Genomic DNA, 26,730 nt, shown 5'->3' on the forward strand with positions numbered 1-26,730 from the left:
ATTGGAGTTCTATCAGTGGGTAGATTCTCCACATGTTTGTATCATGTCACTATGTCACCTACAGCAAATTTACTTGTTGTATATATGTGTATACAGTAGTAAATAACAATGAATAAATTATTAAAAAAAAAAAACAATGAAAAAAACATCAAATGTTTTAAATCCTTTTAGTACATGAAGAATAATCAATGCTCTGTGCTATGTAACCATCCATACCCTACATCATCGGTTACAAAAGTGGGTACCGCAAATGTTATCTTCCTTAATTCTCGATTTTACTATTATTGCTCCCCTTTTTCTATCTTTTAGTTTGTACTGTATTTTATATTTCTTTTTTTTATCTGTAGTTATTACCATTCTCATCAATTGTCTGTGACCTTTTATTATTCTTATTTAATTTTACGTTTCATTCATTCATCATCTTTTTAATTTTTCATTTACTTTATTCATTTATGTATAAATATAATATTGTTATTATGTGATAAACATAATGTTCATTAGGACCCACACAGGTTTGTAATATCATATTAGATTAGACTTACAACTTCACAGCATATGCCTCCATGAAAGCCTGGCAGATGTAAACCTCTCTTTGTATGAAGAATACAGCGCTTGCCCACATCTTGCGAAGAAAATAATATTTGTGTGGTGTTCTTGGGCTATCCATCATGTCACGGACAAGTGGTGGGATCTTCACCTCATAATAAGGTAGTTGCAAGCCATTGGTGTGGAACATATAGATCATCGCTACCTGTAAATAAGAATTTTCAATTAATATAACTTCCTCCGTCCTCATAGTCATACAGCTGACATCCCAACCAATCCTAAAACTGTCCTCATGATCTTAGTGATGGAGCTCCTCTGCTTGCTCTCTACTTTGTTTATTCTTGAATTGTAATAAACACTTTTTAACAATTCAATAAGTTCATAAGTACACAATCTTTGAAATATATAATAATTATTGATTAACTAATGTAAGGGGAATTCCTAAGTTTGTGTTCCAGAGAGTACATTCCACTATTTTCATTAAAAAAAGAATAAAATAAAGATAGGCAAAGTGAAAGGAGATGTAAATATCAGGAATGTAGGGTGCATGGTTACAAACATTCACGGAAAGAATAAAGAACTAAATTGCAGATAGCCTTCTAACTAACCTGGTCAGATTGGTCCCAAAATTTGGAAGCTAAAGAATCATCAGGAACCTTTTCTCCTGTCGGCAGAAGAAGTAACTGCTCATCTACGGGCATTTTAATGTCTCGTTTGATCCACTCCTTCAGGGTTGAGACAGCAGTCGATGCGTCAACTTCATAAGAAAGAACTTCAAGTGTGACACTGCTAAACACTGTCATAATCTAGATTCAACAATAGTAATCAGCTTGTTAAGTAATTTAATTTAAGTACATTAAAACATAACGTAACTATTTCTATTGGGGATTAAGAATATTTTTTTATTTCGAGGCCTAATGAGTGTGTTTGGATTGATAAAAGGGAGTTAATGAGAATAAGCGGAACTTTGCTCTGCAGGGAATGAGCCTGCAAGAGAATTGTAAGTCCTATGGGAATAGGAACTAGCCGTAGATCCTTATGAAAAGAATAATTATATAGAATAGTGGAGGTGATTAGTAATTATTAGCGTGAAATAAGAATACTTCAAAATTATAGTAAAAGAACTTTAAGAAGTTAAAGGCCTGTAAGAAATTACTTTACTGTGAATCAGTATATTCTTTTTTTATGTTTATTTATTGAAATAATATATTAACAATTATGATAATATTTAAATGATTTATACAATATAACATTAAGCTATTTACAATTTAGTTAATAAATCAACATCTTTACAATCATAGGTAGTGCTCTCTGGCGGGAAGAGATGAAGGTGTTAGTTCTTCCACTTGCTCATAGATAGCGCCGCTACAAAAGTATATTGAAAGCTTGTGAAATGAGTAAAAAGTAGGAATGAGGATTATACTGGTTAAGTTGAAAACAATTTTGCATCGTAAGAATATTAATACTAAGATATTGTAATATTGTTTTTAAATTAACTCATATCATTCTCGTTTATAGCTTTATTTAGGATTCATTATAGTATTTTTATACCTCTACTTTTACTACTGTTCTACTTAATATTACTCTTTTACTCTTACTTTAAGTTTAACTTCTTTGTATCTTTTTTATTTTAGCCTTGACGAAGACCTGCATTGCCTATCGTAATGTTAGATATCAATAAATAGGTTGAAAACTATTTTAACTCTTTTTTACCACAGTTCTGACATTCAAATTTACATACGGTCACTCATCTATAATAAAATTCTTTTATGAATATTTACCTTTTTGTTTAAGATGAAGTCCAATTGAGAAAAGATTATTAAATGATTCTTGTAGTCCCGACCTCTTCTTTTTCCATTCCATTCTAGAGCTTGTTTCAACCAATCTTCTAGTTCACACCTTAGTGTCCTAAAATTGATTTTTTTTTTAAAATCTAAATCTCAATAAATTCAAATTCAAGCTAATCTATTCTATCTTGTATCTATTCTATTATAACAAATATTTATGTAATTGATAAACATACATAAAAATCTGACGTTTCCATCTGATTTTTAAAATTTTAAAAACATTGTGGAAGCCTGCTCATTTTAATTGAACTATATTTCATCTGGATTTACCCTGAAAAACAGGGAAGGTGTTTGTTAGAATTAGTTTTAAAATTGTTTTTCTAAAATTTCTTATTTTAGACTCTTTAAATTGTTTTTTTGTCAATAAAAAGTACATTCAAAGGTCTGAAGATAATCTTTAGTTTATTTATAATAATATGTTTGGCATATTTTTGCTCTTATACAAATATTTTCAGAAAAATCAGTTCGATAATTCGACATCATTATTTTGGTATTTTTTAAAAATGGAATGTTGATCCTTAATTTTTTTTTGTCTTCTAATACACAAGGATCAGCTATATGTATTTATTTAAAAAATAAATATATTTAAAAATATATACATATGTAATAATAATAATAATAATAATAACAACTTTATTTATGTTCTTTACAGAACTAAAAGCCTCTCCCTTGGGAGGTATGAGTCAGATTTACAAAATTTCCACTTCTTCATTGATTTAAATTTTTGGCATTAATTTAATATAAAACAATAATTTGCCTATAATTAAGTAAAATATTTTTTATGCTGTAATTGAACACTTGGCTATAAATGATAATTTATTACAAGTTCTTTATTACTTTATCCCATAGGAACATCTCATCTAGTAATTGATCTTCCTTTCCTTCTCTTTTGTTCCCTTGGTATCCACTCTGTTGGTATGAGAAGGTGGTCAAAATTGCAACAGAGTGGATATTAAGGGAACATATATATGTGTGTAGTCAAAAATAAAGAAAAAAATTACTGCAATAGGGTCAAGTGGTGGAAAAATGACTTTTCTAACATTGAAGATTAACATAAATTAAACAATTTATTTTATAAACCACTTAGCCTAAATAAAATTTATCAAAATTAATAGCAAATACTGTGGGAATGGATAGCTCTTTGGTAAGGCTTTGTGATATAAACTCCAAGGATGTGAGTTTGAATCTGGCTGTGGCAGATAATTATTTTCTGTTTCACTTTAGCCGTAAGTCATCCCTATGGGTTTGGAAGCCCTCCGAGGTCCACCCAGCCTTATAAAGTGGGTACCCTTAATTAAGTAAAAACCTGGTGGTTGAACGTAATTCTGACCAAATCACCTTCTTGCACAACCATTGGTCTAGTTACAGTACTTCCTTAAAAAGTACTGCACATCTCTAACCCTTCAGGAGTTGTAGCGATTTTTTTTTTTAATGGCAAATACTAGTAGTTGGTAAATCCTGACAGTTCCTCCATAGAATATTAGAGCAGGTAGTTTTATTACATTTTCAAAACCCATCTAAAATTTTAAAATCAGATTTTTTCTCATATTTTCACACATAGAGTTCTCAAATTTATCCCAGCAGGCATTGTCAAATATAGTCCACTGAATTAGTATTTACTTACTCCTTGCCAGTTTATAATGCATTGGCTCAATCTCTCCCAGAATGGACGCTTGTGTTTTGCTGAGCGGACCCAATGATTGAACCCAGCATGACTACAAAAATTGACAGTTTGATTTTAAAAGATTTTGATGCCTAAAATGCGATATGTTATTATGGCGTAAATTATTAAAGCATTAATAATAAATATACAAATTTAGTTTTAACAATATTTATACCAATATATCATTTATTGACACAAAAATATTATGTTTAGTAGAAAATATTTGAGAGTCTTAAATGCTCAAATATATATAAAAATACAAATATTAAAAGCACTTTATATATACTTTTAATAGGTAATCATTAATAGTAAAAAAAGTACTTCTACAACCCATGAGATATCTAGAGTTCATTATTTCAAACATTTCTTAATTATAAATTATGAAGAAGATGGTGCGGTCAAAAGAGAACAAAACTAGTTAACAACTTTTTGCCAACATTTCACCTCACTTCTGTTAATTTTTAACCTTATAGTTTGTGCAATTTTTTATATTCTTATCATTGTTTATTTTATATTAATACTACTTTATTTTCACTTATTTTTAACCCTACCTTAACATTTACGTAGAAAATTTACCTTTTTTTACCTTATTGACTTACTATTCCAAAATATTTTTAGTTGTTATTGTATCTCTTAAGCCCTGAGGAAGATTTTATGAAACGTTGGCAAAATAAATTGTTGTTAACTATTTTTGTTCTCTTTTGACTGCACCCCTGACCATCTTCTTCATAATTTGAAATTATACGGTCGTTATAATTATTTATATATATTCTATATAAACTACGTATTTATTCTATTATAGTTATAAATTACGTACTTATTCCTGAACTTAAATAGGCTACAAGTGGTAAAAATAGCATAGACAAGGAGATGATGGTTCGGCCATTTTATATAATTGGGTTCTACTTTTAAATTGCAAAATCAATGTAAAAATTAAATACATTTTTGAGTGAATATTGAAGTTTTATACATTTTGTATCTATCTGTTGGTAGTTTTAAGAACCAAAAAAGTCTTGTCATTATTATTTTCAAATCAATTTTTTTTTGTTTCAAAACTACTAACAGATAATAGATGTATAAAACTTCAAGATTCACCAATAACTTTTTTTTACTTTAAAGTTAAAAAAAAATTAGTTGAAACTTTGTGGAATTTGGGTTTTAATTTATTTTAGAAACCAATTAATTTAATACAAGTCTCCTAAAATATAAATAAATAAATTACAAGAAATAAAAATAATATCTCAGCATTGTTGCCTAGCGTTAAAGAAATAAATTCAAACACTCACTGGGAAATGTGATTTTCTGTTGTGAGACTTTTGCAGTATTCAATGGACTCGTCTTCATTTTGATATATGCAAATATCATCTGGATCCTTTTGCTGCACCAAAGGCATCCTTAACAATTTTAAAAAATATCTTTTATTCATTATAAATAATAGAAGAAGATAGTTGACCGTATGAAGTATGTTGTACGAAGATAGTCCGGGTGGTGATGAAAAAGGCATCAAAATAGTAAAAGAAAACTATTTATCGTTATTTCTTAGGTTAACAATAGTTTTCTTTTACTATTTTTAAACCTTTATTGACCACAACCCGGACTATCTTCCTGCACTATAAATAATATATTTATACTCTATTACCAAAAAATAACTCTTATCAATTATTAAGACTTTCATCCCAAATTAATGTAATTTATTTTTTCAATTAATTACTTAAATAAAACTCATTTATACAAGATATTAAAAATGTTTTATTTTATATACTAATGAATCATCAGAACCCAGTCCAATATGATAAATACTATTATCACAAATTAAAAAAAAAAATGTTAAATTTTAATATGAGCACTTTAAAGCCAAAATGGTGTAACTCCATTTTTTTTGTTTTGTTTTTTGTAAAATTTGTATTAATGCTTCGAAATGAATTTTGAGTAAATGTAACAACCAATAGTAACAGTTTCCTATCATTGTTACCTATCAGTTGATAGCCAAAGTGATATATCAACTATTAATTTCATTAAAAATTTTGTTGGCCATTTAACTTAAAAAAAGATTGTCATATGCTCAAGATTTCCAAAATCTTGAATAAAGTATATAATTATCTGTTACATCAGAATAGTTAACCTACAAATCTGACTGGCCAGTTATAGCCTGTTAAACTGAGATTTAGAACAAATCTATGTTTAAGTACGTAATTATACAAGGAACCGTATGTAGTTCTAGTTAGATCTGTCATCTAGCAAAAGTATATTGTATTATTACGTTTCTTCCCAAATTCAATAAAATAGATTTTATCGAGATTAATGATGAATATTTCAAATAATTACTTGTGCAGGCAATAATGAATAAATAAGTATTACGTCCTCAAAAAAATAATTGTTTACATTAGTGGAATGAAGAATTTTTCAAAAATTTCGACTATTAAAAGTGAGTATTGAATCAATTATAAATAAATTGGACCCACAATTTTTAACATTAGTGAAAGGAATTGCGGTGTTTGGCAGTTGTCATAGTTTCAGGCAAACACTCATCAATGAACCATTCATAAATAAATATCGTATCCATGACAATTTTAATTGTTAGTTTCAACTGTAGCTAATTTTTTCCAAAATCTGGTTTCAGGTAACCTGGTTAAAAAAATTAGCGAGGCCATATCCAGGATCAAATTTAGGGGTGGGAGCAAGCCATTGTCATTTAGATTGTGACATGACAGCACTGAAAAGGCAAATGAAATCAAAATTTTAAGAAAATTATATATAATTGAAGGGGTTAGTAGATGAAGGGGTTATGTTTCAAATAGTAAATTTTAAGAAAACAATGTTCAATTTTTTTGGAGCTTATTATGTTTTGAAATGTACATAGCCCATTCTACATTTAGGTATCTCAATTATTAATTGGATTTTGATGTGAGAGTACCTCACACTACCTAGAGGATAGGCACCTACCCCCTTCGTCCACTTACGCCTTCAATTATAGCAGTGCTTTATTAGTTACTACAATTAATTACTTGAAAAAAATATTAATTTTTTCCTGGGGTGAAGCTCCCACCTCTTTCGGGGTACACCCATGAAAACTTTAGACTAGAAACAGGTCACTAAGTTACTAGAGTTTTATAATTATGAGAGATAGTTGACCGTGTATGATAAATGAGGAAAAGATGGTTGGGGGTTGCGGTCAATGAAAAACACAAATAAGTATGATTAACTTATTTTAATGTGCCGACGTTTCAGCTAGAGTTTCTAGCCTTCTTCAGAGCTAAAAACAAAACAAGATAACAACCAGAGTAAGTATAGAAAATAAAAAATATAAAAAGAAAGTATAGACAGAATAATTTTACACATACAATGAATAATTTTACAAAATAGAATTATTAAAATGAAGTGATGAGAGAAGCGGGAAATAAAATGTATACATAGGTAATTGAAAAAGCGGGTACAATAACTTACTTAAGGAAATGAAATAAAAATAAAGTTATATAATGCAAAGAAGTATGAACATATTAGTTATTATTAATTTAAAATTTAAATATGAAAAGAAAATGAAAATTGAGAGGAAGAAAATATATGTAACAATAATAGATGATAAAGAGGCAAATTATAATTTACTAGAGTTTTACTTAACTCTTAGACAAATCTTAGTTTTACCAGAGATTGGTGCAACCGGCCTTCAATGGGCTTGAATTTTCTTATTTTAAAAATGATAACAGACATGTGAAGGATTGTAATTACCATGAGTAAGGGGCCATGTTGGGTAAAAATGGTCTGGAACCAGTAATTATTTCATGGCAGACAAGTCCTAAGCTCCAGTAATCTACAGAGCTTGTGTAGCTAAAAAAGAAAAAAAAAATGAGTTTTTGAAAGTTGTTAACTGTTAAACAATAAATAAAGAATACTGAAATTACCTTTGTGTGAATAACTCGGGTGCGACATACTGCAGGGTGCCAACAAATGATGAGCAAAGACTATTTTGCCCTAGTTCTTTCGCATAACCAAGATCGATCAATTTGAATATGACCTACATTTATAAAATATAAATCAAGATTGTGAAACCTGAAAAAGTACTTGAATATATTTTAAGTCATCATAATGTAAATACTTTTATTATATTTTATATAAATACCTCTTTGTTCTCATTCTCTTTCATAACGATGTTTTCCGGTTTCAAGTCACGATGAGTTATATTTGCATTATGAAGGTATTCAACGGCATCTTTAATATTTTTTAACACTTTTCGAACGATGACCTCAGGTAAACCCGAACAGTTTTCAGGATCATTTAAAACCTGTTATTTTTTTTATTAACAATTATGAATGCATAAAAAGAGCCATAATTACTTACAAATTAAACCTACATAGCAGTGATTCTTAACCAGTAGGCTGCGAGAGCTTCAGGGGTGGGTGACAACCATTTTCTGAGGACTTATTGTCAGAATCGCCGTTCTTGTTTACTTTTTTCTTGTTTACTTTTCATGATATTTTAATGGTAATTGAAAGCTTTTAAAAGGTTATGATCAATGAAAGTGTCTCAAAGTGCACTTTCATGCAGTAAATTAATTTTTTTTAAATTTTCTGTGGATTCCTCTTTGCCTTAACCTGGGACTGAGCCCATCCGCACATGGTTTAATTTCTGGCTTAGCAGTCTGCAGACTTTTACTGATTGAAAACCACTGCTATAGTGTAACATTATTTTACATAAATACACAGGCCCACTGTCACTGAGTGATAATGAGGGAAGGGGCGAAATTCCAAAGACCAAATCTCTGTGGGCCCAATATTGCATAGCCTAATTTATAAATTGTTTATATGTGGTAATATAATGTTTTCATAATAAACGTTAATCCATGTATTAATATGGAGTGGAATGGGGCCCACTTTGTATCATTTTGTCGCAGACCCGGTTTTACCCCTTAATATTTACAGCAATGAAAACAAATTGCCTATTGCGAATAATTTAATAAGATTGGCAATAATGAGTAGATTGTTGACCATGGATAATATATATGAGGAAAGATGATTGGGGTTGTGGTCGATGAAGAACACAAAAAAGAAAAAACTTTATTAGTGCTAACGTTTTGGCCAGAATTTCAAGCCTTCAACAGCGCTAAGAACAAAAAACAAGGTAACAACCATAATGATTAAATGGAAGTATAGAATGATTAGAAAATAAATTAAATAAGAGGAAAGAACAAATAATAAAATAGGCATGAAAATATAGTAAGTAAATATATGTACAAAATTATTTAAAATAAAGTAATGAAAAAATGGGAAATAAAATATACATATAGGTAATTAAATGTGTAAGTAAAATAATGGGTTTATAAATATTAATATTTTAATTGAATATTAAATATTTAAAATTAAAGTTATGGGGAAAAAATGAGAAAGAAAATATTTAAATAGTGAAATATATAAATAAAATACAAGAATGAAAGATAGAATTTAATTTATATAATAAATAATAAATTTATACAAGACAAAAGAAGTAATTAGTAAAGATGACAATAATAACATGTGGTGAACATAACTTAATAATGTGGGTAAGGAAGAAGTAATAAGAAGGAGAAAGGGTGTAAAAAAAAGGACAAGAAAAAAAAAAAAGATGAGAAATAATTTTATATTTTAAGAGAAGAAGATGGTCGGGAGGTGCAGTCAGCAGAAAAACACAAATGAACAAAAGATAAGTTATTTGTGCTGACATTTTGAATGAACTTCATATTTTTGCGAACTTTATGTTTTATTTCTTGAATCCTGTTATTTTACTTATATATATAATTACCCACATATATTTTTTATTTCTCTCTTTTTTCATTACTTTATTTTAAATAATTTTGTACATATATTTACTAAATAGATTTTTATACTTATTTTATTACTTGTTTTCCTCTTACTTCATTTTTTCTAGTCATTCTTTTATTCCTCTTATTCATTCTGGTTGTTATCTTCTTTTTTGTTCTTAGTCATCATTCTGTTTTAATTATCTCTTTTATTTTTTTTTTGTATTTATTGGTTATCTTACTCTTTGTTCTTAGCCCTGATGAAGGCTAGAAACTCTTGCCGAAACGTTGCCACTATTAAACAAGTTCTTTAAACTTATTTGTGTTATTTACTGACCTCACCCCCACCCATCTTCTCCTCATATTATTTATCCACGGTCAACTATTTGCAGGGTTAAAAAAGATACAAACATCTAAAATAATATAACAAAGTAAGAGAATGAGATAATATGATATAAAAGTAAACTAAGGTATAGCTAAACATTATGTAAAATATGTGAAAATTTATATAAAAATTAACAAAGAAAATAAGCATAAAAAAAACAGTTCATGAAGTTCCCCTCCCAGTTGCCGACAGTTAAAGGAGCAGTGACCTACAACCTGGGAAACCCAAACTCAACCTGAAGACTGAAGCTGCTGCAGGACATTCTGTTACAAATTCTATATTTATTAATTCTATTATTCACACTACCTCTATTTTACTTATTATTATTTTTTTTTCTTCTCTCCTATTTTTTTTTTTCAAATTAACTTGTTTCTTTTTACCATTAGAGGGTAATTGTTTGTTTTGTTAGGTCTACAAATGTTGTAATTTTTGTTATTAATTTTACTTTTCTCTTTTATCAAGAAGCATCATTCTTATCTATTTATTTATCTTATTTTCTTTTAATTATTAATTATGAGCGATAGTTGACCGTAGATGACGTACGAGGAGAAGATGGGTGGAGGTGCGGTTAAAATGAAACACAAATAAGTTGGTGTAACTTTTAATTATAACTCATTTTATTATTTTCTTTTAATTATAATTCATTTTATTTTAATTATAACATTATATATAGTTAGGGGTGTTTTTTATACCCCTATAATCAACTTTAAAAAATATATATATAATGTAACGGTTATATCAAACATGTAAGGCCCACCAAGCCGATCTGGTATGAAATAAATAAATAAAAAATAAAGAAAATAAGTAAAGATATTTTATTTAATTTACTTTGTTCATTTTTATATAACTTTTCACTTAGTTTACATCATTCTCAGCCACACATAAGTTTACTTTTACATCATGTTATCTCATTCTTTTACTTTGTTACATTATTTTAGTTGTTTGTATCATTTTTAGTCCTGATGATACTGTGCAAAGTGGGATGAAACGCTGGCTCAAAATAAATAGTTTATTTACTTTTTTTTTTAATTGCTGAGGTAATGAAAACTTCCAATTATAATATATTATTATTCTATATTTTGTACTTATACAACATTTTGGAATTTACCCCATTCTCATGTACTTTGTATCCTCATATTTGTAAATTTTATCAATTTAACAATAGAAATTTCACAGAAATCTGGTCTCTATTTTAGTGTTTTATGGTAAGCCATTGATGAAAAACATACCATTAGTTTTATAATTACATGTATACATAGTATTACCTTTCTCAGATCTCCTTTTTCACAGTATTCCATGCATAAAATCGGGTATTCAGGAGATAAACACAATAATTCACTCGGTAAAACCAACGTTTTCACAACATTCGGATGTGAAAGTCTTTGCATTATTTCAACTTCCTTAGCCCATCTCTCGACACATAAAGATTTTATTTTATCGCCTGAGCCTTGAATACGCAGTATTTTGAGTGCTTTAGTGAAAAATAATAAAACACAGAATAAATATTTTATTGAATCAATATATTCTAAGATAAAATAAATCAGTAAACAAATGGATTACTAACCTATAGAAGTGTTTTCTTCTTCATTAGTCCACAAATCTACAATTCCAAACCCTCCGGAGCCTAAAACCTTTTCTTTACACCAGTTTCCAACTTTCTTTATTTCAATTTCCATCTTGAAATAATAAAACAGAGCTAAAGAATACTTTACAAGATTTTAGTAATGGCTTGTTCTAAATTTAGAATTTACATCCAGTAGGCATATAGGACCGGAATCTGTTTTAATTATAGAAAGAATGACACCTCTACTAAACTGAGGTCATTTCTAAAAATTTTTTATCTGTTATTAAGAAATTAGTTTATTAATTCTTATATTACATATAATTTTATTTATATCTACAAAGTCTCCTTTTTATTTGTTTTTTATATTTTATAGATATAATATTTCAGTTATGTGTTCACAATAAATAAAATATCTTAAAATAAAATTTCATTTTTAATTAACAAATAATAGAATTTACTTTTTTAAATTTAGGACAAGAATACTCCCAAAATTATATATGATAAATAAGTATTAAATAGGTGTATGTTGTGTAATTGTAAATTTTTTCATATGATAAGTTTTATGGTTATTTATTATAGATGAATCATAGTGAAGATTATTTATTTCTTCAAGTTTTTCGACCAATAGGGCCATTTACACTGGATTTACAAAGTTAGTGGATTACAATTGACATGTCCACGAAGTTACAATTACAAATTGAAAAAGTTGCAAATTACAAATTTACAATTAGAATTGATGTAATTAGTAAATTACTATATTAAATTATCCATCCACTTATACATGCTGGAATTACAGTTAGACAATATGTGATCATAGATATTAATGATTTTTAAAAAGTGAAAAAGTTTTGTTAGTAAAGATTAAAACATACTTAATAAAAATAACATAATTTGTTTATTTATTATAAATAGACAAATAAGTTTATAATTTAGGATGTAATTTATTTTTATTTATGCATTATTAAAATATTACAGATTTAATTGCTGTTTTAATTCAAAGATTAGTTCTCCAATATTCACCACTATTATCTGTAGTTCTGAATTGTACTACAGAATTCGCTGAGTAAAGGACTCTTAACACTACGGAATGACAGCTTCATGTAGAATAGATTTATTATTATAATAAATCGAGAAAAATCAATATTTGCATGTTAGTACTTTATCATTCAATTGTGATGAGATTTTTTGCTAAATATTCAGGATTTTCCCGAGACGTTTATATAAGCTGGCCCAATTTTTCGGTAAAAAAAAAAGTTATGAACAAAATTTCTGTTCAATCATTACGAGGGGGCCCCTCACCTCCAAATTTTTCATAATAGAATTATCAAAAAGTACACCTTCAAGTACCAATGGTAGGAAAAGGTAGTAACCAATTCGAACTATGTAACCACACGTAATGCAACCTACTCATGTTTTTCCTGTTTTGGAAGGATCGGAAAAAATATATAAACAAAATTGAACATTTTTTGTTGAGTCGCTCAGAAAGTATACCTTTGTTTCCATGGTTATTATATGCCCATCTATTTGTATCTTTCTGAACAATAAGAAAAATGTATTACTTATTCTGTTAAATGATTTCGTATTAACAAAAAAATTATAAAAACCTAAAGAGGCTTCGTCAAATCGCATTCGTTTAAAACCCTTAGAAACCACTGATAGTACAAGAGCCGGGAAGAAAAAAAGGCAGTTATCTCACCCCAACTTTTTATTACTTTAATGAAAACTATGTATAATTAATAGTCAAAATTGATGAGTCTGCCAAGTATAGGTAGGGGAAATAAAAAATGGTGGCTATTTAAAAACCTTTAAAAAAAACACTAATTTTTCATTCGGAGCTCTATATCTTAAAAACTAACAACAGCACTAGAAAATCTAAGAGAACATTATTTAAAGAAGAGTAAATTTTCTGAAACATTTGCCCTAAAAGAGCTATTTACATCCAATAGTTCTCGAGATATAGCTTTTTAAAAAGCAAATTTTTTTTAAAATCTACTGAAACATTAGTAGTTAATTTATTTTGAGAAATCTATATCTCAGGAGCTATGTGACGTACAGATGTTTATTAGCACTCAAATTAAAGCTAGTTTAATGGACTCTAAAGAAGTGACATTTACCTTCGTAGGAATAGTAGTTTTCATGATATTTGCTAAAATAAATTGATTTATAGTTGTTCGGACAATAAGTTTGATTTATGAAAAACTTTATTTCTGAAACCATTGGACGTACAGATGTCTGCCAGCGCTCAAATTATTAGCTAGTTAAATTTACTACAAAATAGTTAATTATGTTTATCTTTATATCTGCCAATACTCAAAATAAAGGAAATTTAACTTTCTATAAAGTAGTTTATGACACTTATCTTCGTAGGGGTAGTAGTTTTTATGATATTCACATATGAATATAAATTTGGCAAATGAAAACATGTCCGAACTACTATAAATCAATTTATTTTAGCAAATTTCATGTAAAATATTACTCCTACGAAGATAAACATCATAAACTACTTTATAGCTCATTAAACTAGCTTTTATTTGAGAGCTAATAGACATCCCTACGTCAAATGATTTTTGAGATATACATTTTCCAAAATAAATTCACTAACTACTGATCTTTCAATACGTCCCATACAACATTTTTCTGAAACGTTGCTTTTTAAAAAGCTATATCTTGAAAAATATTTAACGTAAATAACTCTATTAGGGCTCATATTTTAGCAAATTTACTTTAAATGACGCTCTCTTAGGTTTTCTTTTGTTGTTACTACTTCTAAAGATATAGAGCTCCGAATGAAAAATTAGTTTTTTTTAATCGCTTTGAAACAGCCACCATTTTTTATTCCCCCTACCTATACTTGGCAGACTCATCAATTTTGGCTAGTAATGATACATAGTTTTCATTAAAGTAATCAAACATTGGGGTGAGATAACTGCCTTTTTTCTCCTCTTTGGCTCTTGTACTATGATCAAAGAAATTAATAATTTTTGAACTTGATTTATTCAGAGGATTATTTTTTATTCCGATGACCATTGGTTATATAATGGTTTATAACTCCCCTACATTTTATCTAATTCCTACTTCAATACAACCGTTGGTCCACCAGCCGAAATGTCCCTCACATTCTTTGTAAGCCCCCGGCTAGAGCCACAAAATGTAAAAACCGCCTTCAGCAGACTATGTTTTTTGCCAATCTTATAATGCCGTAAGGCAAAACAAGAAAAGTGTATAAATGTATTATATATTATTTTTATTGTAATCATATAATCCATATTATATATATATTTATCAATAAAGAGGATTTGAAAAAAAAAAAAAAAAATACAACCGTTGGAAAGTTTAATTTTTCCTCTTTTAAACTATATTAGCAAAATTTAGATTTAATGTTATTTCTGTGATAAAAGTTTTGCAAAAAAAAAAAATTATTGATTTCAAACAATTATCAAATTATCACAAAGGAGAAAAAAAAATCAACTAAAGCGGACCTATATTTACAATAATACATATAATTAAAAAATAATTCCCAATTTTTCTGGTAGAAAAAGTTTAAAACCAAGTTTAAACGTGTTTGCCACATATGTAGGAAAGTATACAATTTTTTCATGGTTATAATATATCAATCTATTTTTTCCTTTTTCCATATTAGGACAATGTTATTTGTTTGCTAATTAAAGTCCCTAAAAAATAAAAACAAACAAAAATCATTGAATTCGAAAATTATAAGCTAAAATGTCTGCTCTTTTAAGCTACACTAACATCACTTAGACTTAATGCTCATATGGGGACGCAATAATTTTTTCAAACGGTTATATTTTATGCCTCTGGATCTAATTTGCTTAATTAGATCAGGTTCGTGCAATTTGGTACAGTCTATAGAACTCTAAACCACTCCCAAGTTTGGTGTACATTATAGAAGGGTCATGTTGAAGTTATTTTATTTTTTTTTACCTATATTTTTATTATATAATGTAATTTATCGCTATAAACTAAATAGATATATTAAGCAATTGATTCAATCATTAGACAAACGTGTAAATAACTAAATATATTCTTAAATTAATAATCTTATACTGAAGGAGTTTATAGATTAAATATGAATTTGGTGAATGACACAAATCTTCCTTTTTTAAGTGTAATAATTTATTTCATATACATAAACAGGAGATAATTGTTTATAGTCTATATGGTTGTTATCATATATGAAAGATAACATTCAGGAAGGTATTTAATTATTATTCTCCTTAGTAATGCATAAATGTTGATAATATAAAAAGTTTTTTTATTTATTAAATTACAACAATATGATACAATATTAGCACTAATGGCAAAATAAGGAGATAGTTATACTTTATATGTAAAATATTTGTTATCAGGTAAATAGTTTATAATAGATAAGATATATTAGTAATGTTGTAAGCACATGTTATAAGTTTTGTTGAATTTGGTTTTATAGAAACCTAAAAATAAGATATTCCCGAAACGTTATCATATTGTTGTAATTTAATAAATAAAAAAAACTTTTTATATTATCAACAGCTATGCATTATTAAGGAGAATAATAATTAAATACCTTCCTGAATGTTATCTTTCATATATGATAACAACCATATAGACTATAAACAATTATCTCCTGTTTATGTATATGAAATAAATTATTACACTTAAACAAGGAAGATTTGTGTCAATCACCATATTCATATTAAATATATTGTCTTACATCAAACTGAATTGTATTCATTTAATTTAATTATCTACATTCCTAAGTCTAGCAATTTCGAATCATTGTCGGTTCTGCTAGTAATAAGTAAATTATTATTAAGAAATAGAAAAAAGTAAATAAACTAATAATCTAGTAAAAAAATAGTATTCTACAGTTTGTAGCTACATAATAAGCTCTGCTATTGCGGCTATTTTTACCTGATTTTCGGATATTTTTCATCTTAGCGTGGATCATGGATTTCGGGTAAAATGGATTCTATAGGTATGCTAGTGTAGTGTCTCACTAGTTCTATTTAGTTAATCATTAGAGACTTTTTCTATTACTAACAATTTATCATTTTTCCTTAAATTTTTAATTTCAGAACATAAGTACCTATTGGGGTCCATGGCATGTTTATTTTTGGAGCCTGGAATGAACATATTTTTTGGGCCTTAGGCGGATTTGTTTTTGGGGCCCCGGGGCAGAGTTATTTTTGAGACCTGAGATGTTCTTTGTCACGTTAACTATCACATATAGACACCCTGACAGTGAACTGTATTGTTTAATCATACTGTTTCCGTTTTATTGTGGCAAAAGTATTAGCCATTACTGGTGTAACTGTTTGATAGTTAAAGTCATAGAAGCATTGACCGTCACGACAGTAAACCTCTAGAAATTGTGAACATCATAACCCCACATTTCTGAATAACAATGAGTAAAATAGAAACTAGAGAATAATCGAGAATATTTATATAATTAAAAATATTAAAAAAAAAAGAAGTAAATTTTAAAACATTCAAGAAATATGAGCACAAATTATGCAAAGATTACTGATAAATTATAAATTAAATATTTACAAATAAAAAGATGGAAGTTCAATATAGACATGAAACCTATAAATTATGTAAACACATAAAAACATTTTTTTATCTTTGGCCGCCTGAACCAGCCTTCTCCAGACCTGCAGCTTTTCAGTTTGCTGCATATTGCTCTTTCGCATCTTGTCTATCCATCTGGTTTTTGGCTTCCCATGTGGTCTCTTGCCTGTACTGGCATACATTGTTGTGTAGAGGAGTCCTGATGGATTGCTTCAGCCACAAGTCCAGTCTCTACAAGTAGTTCACGATTCGTTCATCTCCTCCATGTGTTAGACCTCTGATCCCAGATTGCACCTGTAATTGTATGTAGGATTTCCTTTCAAGTCTCTCGACTTAAAAGGTGAACCCTGCTAAGACCGACGCTATAGTCATGTCATTCCAGAAAGGGAAAAAGAGCTGCCTGCCCCAGAGATTTGTAGTTGACGAACAGGGCCGAAAAATCTCCAATTCCATCCTATACCTTGGTGTGACTCTAGACCGTCATCTTACTTTCTCCCATCACGCCAAAGAGAGACTCAAGATAGCCTGTTTCAAATCGTATAGGTTGCACCACCTGCTCACATCTCAACTCTTGCTACGCCTTAAACTACAGATTTATAAATCCATTATAAGACCTACACTGCTCCACGGAGCCCCTCTTATGAGACATCTCTACATCACAACAATAAATCGACTACAGGGCTTCTAGGGATCTGTCCTCCATAAGATTGTCCGGGGAACCACGCTCCAGAGGGCCAAAAACGGAGTTATACGTGAAGAGCTCCAACTCCCTACTGTGCCGGAGTATATAGGCTGACGGCACATCAAATTCTTTGATGGTCTGAAGGCCTGCTGCAACCCACTTTTCAGGGAGATCGCCCCTCCACCACGACCTGGGAGGTGGCAGAGCACGGTTCCCTTAGTCGACGTCCTCGACGAGGGAAGGCCTTAGACTCTTAAGTCTGAGGTCTAAATTTTCAACATTCAATCAGCGGAATGGCCCCTCCCCGTTCCAATAATCCACTAGCGTAAGCCAACCAAGTTACAACCTTCATTGGACCCCTCACCTAACCTTATAATGCCAAAAGGCAATCCAAGGTATCATTAACACCCAGATATACATATAGCATACCTCCTCTCCTATATGTATGTACCAAATATTCAATAACATCATTACAGGAGGGTATGAAAAAAAAAAAAAATTTTTTTTCGTTATTATGTTTCTTTATTTTATTTTCTACTCATAGATGTAAATTTAATCTTTATGTTTTATGAGTTAAATTTTAATAGTTAATCGAGTACAAATTTTGACCAAATAGGATTTGATAATTACTTGACTGTCATTGATGAAAAAAAAGTTTTCAAAACAGGCCCAAGAGATTTGAGCAAAAATGATGCAAATATTACTAATATAATAAAAACAAATAAAAAGATACAAATTCAATTGGAAAATGAAATTAACGCAGAAATTTAACAAAATGATGAATAAATAGATTTATATCGAAGATGTGGAAAGAGATAGGAGCAATTGGGAAACAAACAAATCAGGCAACTAGTTAATTGTAGTGTAACAATGAAAGTAGTCAAGTTAACTACTAACAATAATTTATTTATATAATAAGCTTTATTTTATTACAAAATTCTTATACATATTGAGGAATTGCAATTCAGCTTTGAAAAACCAATAACAATTAAAAAGGTAAAATACAATATAAAGTTAGTAATAAGATATAGGTAGACAATGGAAATTTTCTTAGCTAAAGAAACAATAAATAACAAAAAAAAATTTTTATTTATAAAAATAAAATATTTTTTATTTAAAAAATAATTAAATTCATAAATTGATGTAAAATACATATACAAGTATACATAATGTTGCTGATAATTATTTTACAAAACCTCAGCTTTTATTCAGGAAGAGACCTCATAATTAATTTTTTTTTTTTCCATTTTTCTACTTTGGTTATTCATAAAATTCTGTAATATTTTTTATTTGTACAAATTTAATTTAAAAAAATTAACACACACAAAAAAAGTACAAAACTTATTTTTCATGATACACTTCGAAGCAGTCTGGAAGCCTGTACAGTTTGGAAAAAAATTTGGAATATTTCTAAAAAGAAAAAATTACTTAAACAATCATTAAATTATTTTTGACATTTTATAAACTACTGTTATGCACTAGAAAATAATTTAAACAAGAAATTTTTTTTTTTTTTTAAATTGCCAAATAGTAAACCAAAAAGATGAGTGAATGCATCTTTGCAGAGAAATGGGTAGAAAAATCATATAATGATAATAAATCTTGAAATCAATATTTTTTAAAAATCTATTAAATGGATATTTTTTACACCAATTAACGTATAAATAGAAAAAAAAATTCAAGAATCATATTAAATAATTAGTTTGATTATTTTTTATATGATTGTTTGAAAGTGGTTTATTTTATTATTAATTTACACAATTTTGATCCTTTTTTCTCTCAACTTTTATTCTTTAAAAATTCTCCAATGTTCTGGCATCTCAGGCTTAAAAACAGATTTAAGTTATAAATGTAAGTGAAAGAGAGAAGTTGGTTGTAAAAAAGTTTTTTAAATCTAGGATATAAATTATTAAAAAAAGTTATATGAGGCAAGGGAAATCAGCCTGCAATTTAAGATTTAAAAAAAACAATGACATCAATATTAAAAGTTGTATCCTTGAGAATGGCCATTGGAGAATTTTTAAAGAATAAAAGTTGAGAGAAAAAAGGATCAAAATTGTGTAAATTGACAATAATTAAATAAGTTACTTCAACTTATTTGTGTTATTTTTTTAATGAACCTCTTCAAGGGCTTATAACCTGTATGCTGTGCTTTTATATGATTTTTTAAAATACATTTTTGAACTGTCTTGAAGTTGCAATGGGGACATTTATGAGACTTATCACTTATATGGTGGGACATTATATGGTATTTTAATTTAGTAATTGTTGCTGCTTTAAATTCACAATGAAAGCATTGATGAGGCTTATCATCTGTATGGCGTACTATTATATGATTTTTTAATCTACGCATTTGAACAGCACTGTAATCGCAATGGGGACATTTATGAGGCTTATCACCTGTGTGGTGGGCTATTATATGATCTTTTAACTTTGTGTTGGTTACCGCTTTATAATCACAATGAAAGCATTTATAAGGCTTATCATCTGTATGGCAAGCAATTATATGAACTTTTAAAGTGCTCTTTTGAACTGCACTGTAATCGCAATGTGGACATTTATTAGGCTTATCACCTGTATGGCATGCCATTACATGAATTTTTAAAGCATTCTTCTGAACTGCACTGTAGTCACAATAGGCACATTTATGAGGCTTGTCACCTATATGATGGACCATTATATGATTTTTTAAACTACGCATTTCAACTGCACTGTAGTCGCAATAGTGACACTTATGAGGTTTATTACCCGTATGGCGAGCCATTATATGGTCTTTTAACTTAGTATTGGTTACTGTTTTATAGTCACAATGAAAGCATTTATAAGGCTTATCTCCTGTATGGCATGACATTACATGAACTCTTAAAACATCCTTTTTAACTGTACTGTAGTCGCAATGGGGACATTTATGAGGCTTATCACCTGTATGGTGGACCATTATATGATTTTTTAATGCACCTTTTGTAACTGCACTATAGTCGCAATGGGGACATTGATGAGGCTTATCAGCTGTATGGTGGATCATTATATGAACTTTTATAGCATTCTTTTGAACTGCACTGTAGTCGCAATGGGGACATTTATGTGGCTTATCACCTGTATGGTGTGTCATTATATGAATTTTCAAAGCGTTCGTTTGAACTGCACTGTACTCACAATGGGGGCATTTATGAGGCTTATTATCACCTGTATGGTGGACCATTATATGATTTTTTAAACTATGCATTTCAACTGCACTGTAGTTACAATGGTGACATTTATGAGGCCTTTCACCTGTATGGCGTGCCATTATATGATATTTCAACTTAGTGTTTGTCACAGTTTTATAGTCACAATGAGAGCATTTATAAGGCTTATCACCTGCATGACATGCTATTACATGAATTTTTAAAACATGTTTTTTAACTGAACTATAGTCACAATGGGGACATTTATGAGGCTTATTGCTTGTATGGCAGGCCATTATATCATCTTTGAACTTAGTAATTGTTGCAGCTTTATATTCCCAATCAGGGCATTGATGATACTTTTCAGTTTTTAGATGAGATTTGATAAGTTCATTCATATCACCATTCTTCTTAGTTTTTATGACAGACTCATGAACCTTTTCTTTTTTCTCAACTGGATTCTTGAAATCTATAAACATTAAAAGTTATTAGAAAATTAGACTTATTGGTATTTATGAATGAATTAAATATGTTCAATTTTCCTTTAGGCGATGCTTTATTTTCAATATTAAGGTTATTTTAAAATATTGAAATACAAACTGCATCTGACTATAAGTTTTGATTATTTCCTAAATAATTTATGTAATGAGAAATAAATCACAAGTATAAGTTTAGTTTTATTACTAACTCATTCCAGGAATATTTGAAATATAGGAGAAAACATTATTTATTTAAATGAGAAATTAAATTTCATATAAAAATAAAAACAACTTAAAATTTAAATTATAAAATATAAAAATAAGCTAAATATTAAATTCTAAAAAATAAAATTTACATTTCAATTGAAGTTTTCTGCTTGTTGAGATGAATTCTTCATGATAATTATTTTCAACTTCACATGAATTAGATTTAAATATTTTAGTTTGAACAATATTGCATTTATTCGATCATGATCACAAATAAAACATTTCATTATTTATATCTATTATTTAAATTATGATATTTGACCTTTCGTGATATATCTATTTAAAACCATTTTCTCTGGATAGATTGATACAAGTCTTGTCTATGTGTGTTCTCAGAAGCTACTAACTAGATCTGATCTCTCAGGGGCTGACATAAGCCAGAAGTAAAACAATTGTGTCTTTTCTCGTGTTAGTTATCACTTTGGTGTCTCTTTATGTTTAAAAATAATTGCTAATTAGTTTTTAAAAACACATTCCACTTTATCTATGTAAAATAACAAGTTTTATAATTTCCTATAGCTGAAATGTACAGCAATGCATCGCAATGTATGGGAATCGGTGTCTGTTTTATCAAGACTGCATTGTTCAGGTCTTTTAACAAAATCATCTAACTATTTAAATTTATAACTTAAAATTACGAAATATTTTTTTTCGATATAATGAATAAAAGGAAGATGGTTTGGGTGTGGTAAAAAGAAATCAAATAGGGATTAAACAATTTATAATGAACCAATGTTTCGTTCCACATTGCACTGTACTGAATGGAGGTAAGCACAAGAATCATATCATGAAGTAATTATATGATGATGATAAATATAAGTTATATGATTAACATAATATAATAATAATATGATTATAAAGATTATAACCATAATTATTGTTCTTACCTCCATTCAGTAAACCCTGATGAAGCCCTGCAATGTGTGGCTCCATGTTGGTTCATAATATAGGGTTGGCAAATAAGTCCTTTTGGTTTTTTTGGGTGAAAGAAAACTAAGTATATTTTCTACATAATATTTATTTTAATTTACAATGTAATGTCCATTATTTTCGATTACCTTACCCCATCTGTGTCCAACAGCTGAATAATCCCATGTTCATAGAATGTCTGTGGTTTATTAGCGAAAAAGTGATCAAGCTGCTTCCTGACATCCTGTTCATTTTCAAACCGTTTTCCACTTAAAGAATTTAGTAGAGACTGGAATAAGTGGTAGTCACTAGGAGCAAGGTCCAGTGTATAGGGAGGGTGGTTAGATCGCACCCAAGCGCTAACAATTTATTGTGGGTGACAAAGTGTATGGCCACATCTATGGCTTCTATCATGGATAAAGCGTTATCATGATAGAAGACAACAGATGTGGTTCCAGGTGGTTCGTTGCTGGGTCTTCAAGATTTTTTTCGCACCACATTATTGTAGACAATCCACTTTTCATCCCCTGTTACAAGTCTTTTAAGAAATTGATCATTTTCTTGACGTTTCCGCAGTGAATTGCAAATGGAAAAACGTGTTGCCAAGTTGGCTTAGGTCATAGAGTGGGGGACCGAAATATCAAGCCTAGAAAAGTGGCCGAGCTTCTGCAAATTATTTTCTACGCTTGTATGTGATATGTCTAGGACCTCTGCAATGTCTTGCATTGATTGGGATGGATTTTGATTGACTATCGCCTTAACATCAATGGTTTCAACTTCTTGTGGACGACCAGGTCGCAGTGCGTCGTTAAATCAAAATTTCCTGCTTGAAACTTTGCAAACTAATTTTGTCTATAATGCACGATATTTCCGTCCATCTTCTCAGCTGGATCAAAACACAATACTGATCTAATCTTAACACGTGTCAACAGACATACCTGTTTACATATTACAAATAGGATAAACAATCCTCTATTGGGATTAATTGCATCAGAAAAATGTGACGTATTATAAAACAAAACATGATTACAAAAACCGAAAGGAATTATTTGCCAACCCTATACATAGTTTAATTTCTACTTGAGTTCTTTTGAGCATCTTCCTTTTATATATAGCATAAAGTCGGATCAATCAACGATCTTTCGATTAATGAATGTTATTTATCAACATAATGCATTAATATGCTATTTCAGATGTCTAACGATTCCATATTTCAAAAGAATTATTTATAAATTGGAAATGATTCTTAATTCCGACTTATGAAATAAATTATAACTTATAAAACATGTTGTGTGATATCCGGGCCAAGAGGAAAAAACACAATGAACCAAAAACAAAGAAAAAGATTTTTTATTTTAGTACAAAAGTAACCAGAAGCACACCAAGTCCACATTAATCACACCTGTTCTTATTTCATTTTACACTCCTCTCCAGAGAAACATCGTTCACAAACAAACTGATCAAATCGATCGGTTATCTATCATTTCTCTTCCCAAGGAGATTAGCTCGTTACAATATAAAAAATACATACTTTCTTTTATCTTCAAAATAATATTTTCTCTACACTATTGGTATTAATCACTTCTTTTTTTTCATAATATTCACATCTTTTTATTCAATTTCCAATTTCTCTGCTCTATTCATGGCGAATGTTAACATTTTTTTAATTTATCAAACAAAGGATGTAAAATATCAATACAATATAATAATGAGACCAAGAAGTGAGGGAAAAAAAATAATTTACTTTAAAATGAGGATTTGACCATTAGTACAATTAGAAGCATAATAATCAACAGAACAATAAAGGTAAAGAGAAAGAGGTGTAAATGTTATACATATTATTTATTGAACCCAGAAATAATATGTTTAAAGTGATGTGCTACTACTTTAGACACTACTTGAAAGATACACGTCAACAGAAAAATATGTGAATAACCGGAAGGAAAATAAAGAAATTAATAAGAAATGAGAAGAAAGAAAATATTTATAATCTTACCAATAAATAACTGGCTTCAAAATATAGTATACAATAAGATATGAGAACAGCAAAGGTTTTAACGGGGAATCTGAGAGAGTACAACGTACCATGTTAAACGATTTTTGCTCAGTTACAATGTTGGTAACTTTTCTATACAATAAAAACTAATTTAAAAAATAAAAAAAAACTTGGAAAAAGAAGATATTTAATCAGTTTGATGTCTCAATAAGTGTTGAGTTGAAAATTTTAGTATAAAATGAGTCTCACCACAATTAATTTGTAGCCCTTCCTCTGCTTTGATATCGATTTTGGGAACTGAAACAAAAATAAAGAAAATACTTAAATAACAGTAACCAGATTTAGTCACTAATTTAATACTCTACTTAGTACATTAGTAAATTGTTTAAGGAATATTGTGGGCTCGTTTCAACAAAGATAGAATCATTAAGATGTGAATCGGACATAAAGCCTGATAATTCATATAGATTACGGATCCAAAGGATGAGAAAAGTAGATACAAATTAAATTTACATGAAAATAGATCGTAGGACTGCGGTTTTTATTTTTAAAAAATTTTGAAACTCTATCATGATGGAAACTTGAATGAGAGTTAATAGGAAAAGTAAGTAACTTTGATATAAAGAGTGCGACCTTATGCATATTCAGTATTCCGGTTTATTCTTAAGATAATGGAATAATAGAAATAAATAAAGCTCACTGAACTGAAAGTCGATGATAATGATGAAATATAGAGGCAAATCTCCTTGTCATTAGCTTTATGTGTAAATAGATTTGTGGTACTACAACGTTATAATACTTAACAAATATAATGGTATAAAATCAAAGAAAATTTAAATTATTTGAAAAAAAAATTGTAAGTAGATATTGCACAAATAACTATGTAAACAAAATCGGGAATCAACTGTCCTCCTTAAGAAGAGAGGAGTTCATCAGCATTTTAGAATGACTAGGTCAATTTGAGTGTAACTTGGAATGCATGTTTCTGAAAGGCTTAAAAAACAATCCACATGAGGGAAAGTCACATCTGCTCTATTAGTAACTATTTTTGAACAAACTTTCCACTTTTGATGAAGTTCAGTAGCTTATGAGCGGACTTAAAATTCTATTATTATTATTGGCATACAGACAACCCACACTGGGTGGGTCTTCTCTGTTAATCATTATTCTTGAACAAATTTTCCAATTCTGATGAAATTCATTAACAAATGAATTGAAAAAAAATTATATGATGGTGAAATGTACCCAACAACACTCTTTTGGCTTATGAACCGAATCCTTTCTGAATGGAAAGGGAAAGTTTATATAAAATTTAGAACATATGTTTGACACTGCAGCAGGAGGGGCGGGAAGGAGCAAGAAGTGCAACCACAACCCACCAGAGCGCAGCACCTCAAGCTCTCAAATTTACAAATTACTTCATTTTGTAAAAACATATTGTTATTTTTATATATTTATAATTTCTGTACACAACACTTATCAATATCGATAAAATGATTAATAAACGATATCAAAACAATGCACGAAACTATCTCAAGCAGACAAGTTAAGACCACTTCTCGGTCACAGCCGCATGGACTAGGTCTATAAATAAGGGGCTCTAAATCTGAGGAATCAATCTCTGATCAACAGCCTTACCTAGGCCTAACCATAACACTGGTGGCGTACACTCTGCTTGAGATAGATCTGTTCATTGCCCATTGTATTCTCGTAAGAGTTACGTTTTTCAGTATGCATACCTAAGATGATGGCCTAACCTCCTTCAATCCTCTCCTTATCTCCAACAATCTTAGTCTGTCCGCTTCATCTCGACAACTAAGATTGTAACCTGATCCTTAATGGCTATACTGGTTCATCCGCTTTATCTTGGCAACCAGTACAGCA

At 29.2% G+C, this 26,730-nt stretch overlaps 2 protein-coding genes across 2 annotated transcripts in view; both read right to left on the reverse strand.

Moving 5' to 3' along the window:
• Positions 1 to 11,976, reverse strand: part of IKKbeta (I-kappaB kinase beta) — a 21,195-nt gene extending 9,219 nt beyond the window's left edge. The window contains exons 1-9 of the mRNA XM_014421514.1: positions 11,776 to 11,976; positions 11,477 to 11,682; positions 8,174 to 8,335; positions 7,956 to 8,068; positions 7,783 to 7,881; positions 5,343 to 5,450; positions 2,328 to 2,454; positions 1,155 to 1,352; positions 543 to 751 (exon numbers count right to left, since the gene is read on the reverse strand). Coding sequence (XP_014277000.1) covers positions 543 to 751; positions 1,155 to 1,352; positions 2,328 to 2,454; positions 5,343 to 5,450; positions 7,783 to 7,881; positions 7,956 to 8,068; positions 8,174 to 8,335; positions 11,477 to 11,682; positions 11,776 to 11,887 — 1,334 coding nt within the window. The 5' untranslated portion in view covers positions 11,888 to 11,976. The remainder of the gene's footprint in view (positions 1 to 542; positions 752 to 1,154; positions 1,353 to 2,327; positions 2,455 to 5,342; positions 5,451 to 7,782; positions 7,882 to 7,955; positions 8,069 to 8,173; positions 8,336 to 11,476; positions 11,683 to 11,775) is intronic.
• Positions 11,977 to 18,991: 7,015 nt separating this feature from the next.
• The window catches only part of LOC106681275 (zinc finger protein 431), a 13,982-nt gene continuing 6,243 nt past the window's right edge, over positions 18,992 to 26,730 (reverse strand). The window contains exons 5-6 of the mRNA XM_014421515.3: positions 25,096 to 25,143; positions 18,992 to 21,664 (exon numbers count right to left, since the gene is read on the reverse strand). Coding sequence (XP_014277001.1) covers positions 20,118 to 21,664; positions 25,096 to 25,143 — 1,595 coding nt within the window. The 3' untranslated portion in view covers positions 18,992 to 20,117. The remainder of the gene's footprint in view (positions 21,665 to 25,095; positions 25,144 to 26,730) is intronic.

The sequence above is a fragment of the Halyomorpha halys genome, unplaced genomic scaffold, assembly GCF_000696795.3.
Source record: "Halyomorpha halys isolate HHAL.00 unplaced genomic scaffold, Hhal_1.1 Scaffold323.1, whole genome shotgun sequence".
Taxonomy (NCBI): domain Eukaryota; kingdom Metazoa; phylum Arthropoda; class Insecta; order Hemiptera; family Pentatomidae; genus Halyomorpha; species Halyomorpha halys.